The following is a 6,840-nucleotide window of genomic DNA, read 5'->3' on the forward strand; positions in this document are numbered from 1 at the left end:
ATTGCGCGGTGCCGGGGCGGCGGGGCCCACATGGCCGCGAACCGCCGCGGTGCAGCCCCCGCTAACAAAGCCCCGTGGGCTGAACGCTTCCCGGAGGTAAGCCGGGGGAAATCCACTGTCTGATCCTCGCGAGGCCAGACGGGATGCTTTCTAAATAGAAATTAAGCAATAAAATACTGCCGTGCTAACTCTGAACTTTTTTCCTTGACAGCCAGTAGAAATAGATATGATTGTAGGAAAAGACCGGGAGGGTTTCTTCACCAATGGTCTGACCCTTGGTGCAAAGAAGTGCTCTGTGATCAGAGATAGCCTGTACGTGGATGGCGACTGCACAATGGACATCAGGACAAAGAGTCAAGGTGGTGAGCCAACGTACAATGTGGCTGTAGGCAGAGCTGGCCGAGGTAAGCGGGATTCTGTTCACTTCCAGAGCACAGAACTGAGAATGTGACCCTGAGCTTAGACTCCAGCTATTGAGAAAACCAGAGTCCCCTGTTCAGGGGTTAATGTCAGGAAGTGACACCAGGGGAGGGCAGGGGTCTGGCTGACTGTCTGGGTTTCTGCTGAGGAGTCACACTTGTCCCTGTTCCCACCTCTTATCGCAGCTGCGCTGCGAAACGGTTAAACACATCTCATGACAGGCAGGAAAGAGCGGGCTAGGCTTGAAGTAAGCGCACCAAGTATATGATAACTTGGTATCTAAAGCTTACGGTTAAGATCTAGTAACGACTGGTAGTGAAACTAGCTTTTTCATTGTAAACTTCTCAATGGAAAGTTTATTCTGCAAAGATGTGAATTCCTGGTATGAGCTCCTCCTACTTGCCTTTTAACAAGTGCTACGCTAACTCTTCTTGCACTTCCTATTGAGCTCTCTGAAGTCACTCCTTGGGCAAAAAAGCCTGTCCAATTTGGTATCACTGAGAAACTTGCTTTATGCTGGTACACCTACTCCTTGTACTCCTCATTTAACTTCTGATGAAACATACTATGGGGAAGGCACTAGGTTTGGATGTGAAAAACATGCTTCAAAATACTGGCTACAAGTAGTATGCCTTGTGTTCAAAATATCCATTCCAGCATTTTTTGGCTGGCTGTAGAACAAATTGGTGAGCAACAGACTTTTGCTTGTAAGTATAAAAAAAAAAACCAAAACAGAGCAAAACTTGTCTGTGGGCTAAAACTGCAGCAATGATACAGGAAAGATGTAGCACTGAAATGAAACAAGCAGAGTTCTGACTCTGCTGCAGATTGTGAAATGCCAAGAACTGTCCGTGTTAAGCTTTTTGTGAGCGAATTGCTGTGGAGATGTACAATCACCTGCAGGTAGGCTGACTGCGGTATTTCCAATTACAGCATTCCTAGCTTGGGAAACAATCGGTGTGCTTGTGGCAGCATGGCACTTAGGTGTCCGTGTACCTGCGGGTGACATCTGGCAGCTCACAACTGGTGGTTACTGGTTGAGGAGCCTCAGGATGTTCTTGTTTGCGAGACAATTAGGGTACTTCACCAAAATCATGGGATTAGAGAGAGGTCAGCTGTAAAATCTTGCCTGCATTTTGTCTTACGCAAAAAGCGTGTTATACAGTTGTATGAAAATGGAAAGCCTTAGCCCAAGTCTGGCCCTGGGGTTTTTTTTGCCAGTATCAGGGCAGTTACTTTGGTTCTTAATCAGTAGTGACCACTGCAGATGAGAATAGTCCCTCCTTTGCTCTTCAGAGTCACAGCTACATATAGTATTACTTTTGCCCCTGACAACATTTCACCCCCTCCTTGTTTTTAAGGTGCAGCCAGGGTTTCCCAGCTGGGCGATGACGGGTGATGCTGATGGTGGAGAGGCACCATGATGCTTTGTTGAGATAGTTGGTGGCATTTTTCTTGGCAGTGAATCCTTATGACGTCCATAGTTGTGCAGTATCCCTGAGGATAACTCATGCCTTCTCCCAGCCCCGTCTACATCTGTATTTTTACAAAACTGTTAAACTACCTTAATACCCAGATGCTAAATCTTGAATTTGAATGTGTTTATTGCACTGCCTGAAACTTGCGTTATTTCCTTGTCTAACACGCTCTTTTAAAACCTTTTTTTCTTTTCTCTTTCAGTCTTGGTCTTTGTAATGGGCAAAGAAGGGGTCCATGGAGGCGGATTGAATAAGAAGGCATACTCAATGGCAAAATACTTGAGAGACTCTGGGTTCTAGTTGCTAGGCAGACTGTTAAGTATTAGGGGAAGATTGCTATTAAACTTTCCTGGTGGTGAGCTTTAAACCTTACATTCTGGAAACTTTATTAGCAATGCAGGGTGATGGGGTATGAACCTGTGTCTCCTTTGTATCCCTTTGTTGGTGGGGAAAGGTGTTTTGTTTTCTTATGTTCATTTCTGTTTTGTTTCCTTATGTACTCCAGCATTGGTTATAGTCATGGGAAAGGAAGGTGTCCATGGAGGGACACTCAACAAGAAAGCATACGAACTGGCTTTATACCTGAGGAGGTCTGACGTCTGAGCAGCCTCTCCCCATCCACCTAGCAACTGTCTTCACCACCACCCACTTGTGTTCAGTGCTACCAGTCTGTAGATGGTAGCTTGTGTTTTTTATTTACCCATTTCCTAATGTCGTAATTCCAGTTACCCTTGTTCATTTCTATGTTAACCACTGTATGTAACCAAGTCCCACATCTGGCACCATTGCTGCACCACCACAACGATATGCATGATACCTTGACAAACTCTTGGGAGGGGAATATGCCAAGTGTAGGCTTTGCTTTGTCTTAGCAATTAGTGTGATATTGACAACTAAAACAAGTTAAATACTAAACAAGGTGCCGATTGTACAATCTAATTTGATCAATGCCTCTTCAGCACTTTGAGCAACCACACAGCTCACTAGTCTTCCTTTCACAGAGCATGGTTGGGAGGAAAAAAGTGCATGCATATCTTCACTTCTGTCCCTCTCATTTTTTCCTTTTTTTTTCTTTTTTTGAAACCCACAGCTGTTTGCTTACACCCATTTTTATAGTGCCTGGTTTGTTTAATCAATTTGCCACTCAAAAGCTATTAATGTTACATTAGTTTTGTTGTTGCACTTCACTGTAAGCTTGTCTTTTTTCTTCATGATGTCTGAAGCTTGTAGTGCTTAACAAGTGCAATCACAAAACTATGAAAGGGTACAGATGCACTTCCTCCCATGACCTTAAAACCACCATCCCAAATGAACCCCAGAGACATTCCATCATTGCAATAGCTCAGGCCCTTTTTTTTTTTTTTTTTTTTGCCAGCTCCTGTTCTGTAGTTGAATTGTAAAAGGCTGCCATTATGGACATTGGGTATCCCAGCATAACCATCTGGAGTGTGTCTGGTTTCAGTTTTTCATAGGACCAATTTTAATTTGCAGCTTGGAGGGTCATGGGTTTTCTTTGTGTTTGTTTTTTTAATATGAAACTGCAATGTCATTGTGGAAAAACTGCCACCTTCACCTATACTGGGAGCTCTGATTGACTCCAGTCTTTCTGCCAGATCACTTACTGGTAAAGAGCTGCTGCTCTGAAGCCACTGTTTGGATGAAGGTTGGTAGTTTGGAAGCTAACTGTCAAAATGATGCCATTTCAAATTTAAAATCTTCATTTGGCCTGTCACACCCTTGCTGCAGAGATCATGGAGTGAACTGCCTCATGCACGAGTCATGTGAAATGTCTGTAACCAAACTCTCAGTGCAGGCACGGTACTAACATGTGTGTCCATTTAAAGAGAACTGCAGAACTCTGTATACAAAAGAATAAATGGGAGATGGTGTTGGTTGGAATAACTGACTTGGCTGTCTTGTGATGAATTTTTTAATATGTACTCTGTGCCATACTATTGTTTAAAAAAAAAATGAACTGTTGCTATTGTGAGATGGATTTTAACTGACTACAAGGGTTTCTGTCGAATGGCACTACTTTAGGGACATTCTAGTATTTGCTTCTGTTGTTGGGCCTTGTGGATAATGTACAGATTTAAACAAATTCTTGTTGCCGATTTGTCCATTTCTTTCCCTGCACTTTGTTACACCTGGGATACAGTCTAACTCATCTGATTTAATATGCATTTCAAAAAATGCCATAACTATTAAAAACACCTTGTTTACAGACAGATGAAATAAATTTATTCCAACCAAACGAAATCAGACTGTTGGTAATTTTTTTCCCCCCACAGGACTCCTCCGAGGCCCTTCTTTGTTGCGTGGCTGACTACACTCATACTAGCTGTAAGTGCAGGTGTAAGTTTTGTAAGACAGCACTAGTATGGTAATCTAATGTCAGGCAAAGGCCAGGCAGCCTTTGGGGTAGATCTTAAATGAGAGTTCTTGTCCTGTAACTCCACGTTTATCAGATTCCATGGTGAGGGTGTTCCCTTCCCCTGCACCCCATGTGCAGCCCCTGAACATGTTCCCCTCGACCAGGGAAGGGAGAGATTTAACATTAAAGAATTCTACCTGGCCCTTGGTACTTTGCTACCCCAGTGCTCTGAACACAGGAGCCTTGCAAACAGGCACTGGTGATGAGAGTGAACAATGGGAGCTTGGGGGATGGGAAGGAAAGAAAAGCCCAGACCGTAGGAGGTTAATCTTGAGCTGAGGCTCTGCTTTTCCCTGGCCTGACAGTGCCCCTTACAGTTGCTTGGGCGCTAAGGTAAAACCCCTTTGTTCTCCCCACCTTACCCTACATCTTAATCCTCACTGTAAGTGTGGCACCTGCTCCTTTGCTTGCCCTGAGCTCCCCCTCTAACTCGACCCTTTGCATACAAAGTGTTTATCTATTCTCCCCGGCCTTGAGTCGCTTCCTGTCTGAACTGTATCTTCAGCTCTTCCTGCCAAAGGTGGATGGGAACAAGCCCGTTGCCCCAAGGAAGGTTACATTTAGTAGTAACTACTACAGAGGATGCAAACCTCTCACTTCCCCCCTAAAATTACATTAGTGTCAGAGCCTGTGTTTTGCTTTGTCTAAAGCTAATTTAAACAGCGCTCACCCTCTGACTGCAGGATTATTTTTGTTGTTGTGTGTCCGTCCCCGATGCTTTTCTGTACCAAGGCCATGGCTGGCAGTCCCTGTAACGGCACCTCAGAGCCAAGAACAGCCCTGAACGCGGCACACCAAGTGATTTTCATCCAATTCCTTATTTACTTCAGCATCGTTCACATCTGACCCATTCCCCTCTCCCAAGCGGGTGGCTGCAGGGGGTGCCTCTATCTCCCCCCTGCCCTTGTTCTCAGTAGGAACTGGGTGGTGCTGGGATTTCTGACAGTGTCTGTGCCCCTGGTTTGCAATACCTTTATTCAATAACCTGGACTTTCCAACAAATTTTACATTTAACTCTCCTTTACAGATTAACAGACAATTTAAATGCAAAGAGTTATTCCTATGCTAAAGGTCTCAATTGTGACCTACATCAGAAATATGCATTTTTTCCTTCCAGAAGTCAGTACAAGTGACACAGTGAAACACCTTGTCTCCGACGCTACCAGGTTCCCCGATGAGGAACAGATTTATCTGGTGCACTCGAGTCCTGTGCAGCTCCCTGTACCTGCTGTCCTCTTGCGAGGGGCAGGATTGCACCACAGGGTGTTTTAAAAAAGAGATGAGGAAAGAGGAGTAGGAAAGATGTGCAAACTAAAAGCAGTACAGGGAAGACAGAGAATTGCTTCAAAGGGTGTTTTTTTAAGGGTATTTCCCAAGTTGCTCAGTCTCTCTTCGCACTCAGATTAATTCACTATTGATGGAACCGCTTCACTTCCTGAAGGTTTACTTCCCTCTCCCCTTCCTTACACCTCTTAGAGTGATGGCACCCAGTGGAAGGTGACGAGGGCTGCAGGTACGTGCAGAATATCAGGGCTTTAAAAGTTCTAAATGCTGACTTCCAGGCCATTCTAATCAGTCCCCTACCTTCTCTGAAATACACTTATGAAGTTGTCACTGTGCTCATTTTCTGCACTACAATAATTCACAGATTTTAATGACAGCAGCCACTGCTATCTGCCTTTCAGAGGGTCTTACTTTTATAATGAACATGTTATTTAGAATTCTGTTAGACTTCAGTACAGGAAACATCTAACTCTTCTGAACTGCTGACAGAATTGCCTTTTTAGATGTTAACTTTCAATATTCATTATATTATTTTGCACGTAGGTACCCATTATTACTGTTTGTTCAGACACGGGCCCTGGCACTCTCCCAACCTTGTGCACTGTCAAGGGGGGGTGAGAAGTGTTTGTTTTGCTATTTAAATTTTCTCCTCTCCTTGATTACTGACCTGTCAAGAAAAACAACCATCAGGCCCACCACTTTCTTCCTGTTGCATTTTACTGGATTCTTCCCACCCAACAAAGGAGAGCTCCCCTTCCCCTCTGAGAACAGGTTTTAATTCCTGTCCTCTTTTGGCTCCTTCTCCAAGTCGTTGTTCTCATTAAGCAATGACAGGCTTGGGGCAAGCTTGTTTTGCAAGGAGCTGTTGATGCCAGTCACACAGATAATATTTTGTGGTGACTGCCACCGATACCTGTGCTGTTCTATGCGGAGAGATGACAATATGCTTCAGAGCTCCTATGAAATTCTTTTAACTTCAGACACTAGTTACAACTACTTATTAGAATAAATTTTTTTCAACTAGGCAATCGGGTACGAACCTCTTTAAAGCACCAACATCCTGCTCTTGAAGATAGCAAGGGACTGAAGTGGGATCACCAGACTTCATGTAAGCAAAAAGACCCTGGGAGTCGGCTGTTCATGGCACACGGTGAGGAAACGGTGCTGCGTCATGTGGATCATGTAGCAGGTCATAACCCAAAGGAAATGCCCATTTCTCTTTCC

At 44.2% G+C, this 6,840-nt stretch overlaps 1 protein-coding gene across 1 annotated transcript; it reads left to right on the plus strand.

The window, feature by feature from the left end:
• The first annotated feature begins 30 nt into the window (after nucleotides 1-30).
• Nucleotides 31-4,153, plus strand: LOC104462899 (profilin-2-like). Its single transcript, XM_010075048.1, has 3 exons — nucleotides 31-96; nucleotides 212-404; nucleotides 2,101-4,153. Exons 1-3 carry the CDS (start codon nucleotides 31-33, stop codon nucleotides 2,196-2,198), a joined length of 357 nt encoding a protein of 118 aa, XP_010073350.1. The 3' UTR covers nucleotides 2,199-4,153.
• The last annotated feature ends 2,687 nt before the right edge of the window (nucleotides 4,154-6,840 follow it).

Source organism: Pterocles gutturalis, unplaced genomic scaffold, assembly GCF_000699245.1.
Source record: "Pterocles gutturalis isolate BGI_N339 unplaced genomic scaffold, ASM69924v1 scaffold5387, whole genome shotgun sequence".
NCBI lineage: Eukaryota > Metazoa > Chordata > Aves > Pterocliformes > Pteroclidae > Pterocles > Pterocles gutturalis.

Excerpts from the sequence above, each read along its gene's own strand:
- LOC104462899 (XM_010075048.1), top strand. The coding sequence starts at position 31 with ATGGCCGCGAACCGCCGCGGTGCAGCCCCCGCTAACAAAGCCCCGTGG. Across the intron at positions 97-211 it reads GGGCTGAACGCTTCCCGGAG|CCAGTAGAAATAGATATGAT; the intron begins GTAAGCCGGGGG and ends TTTCCTTGACAG. Across the intron at positions 405-2,100 it reads TGTAGGCAGAGCTGGCCGAG|TCTTGGTCTTTGTAATGGGC; the intron begins GTAAGCGGGATT and ends TTTCTCTTTCAG.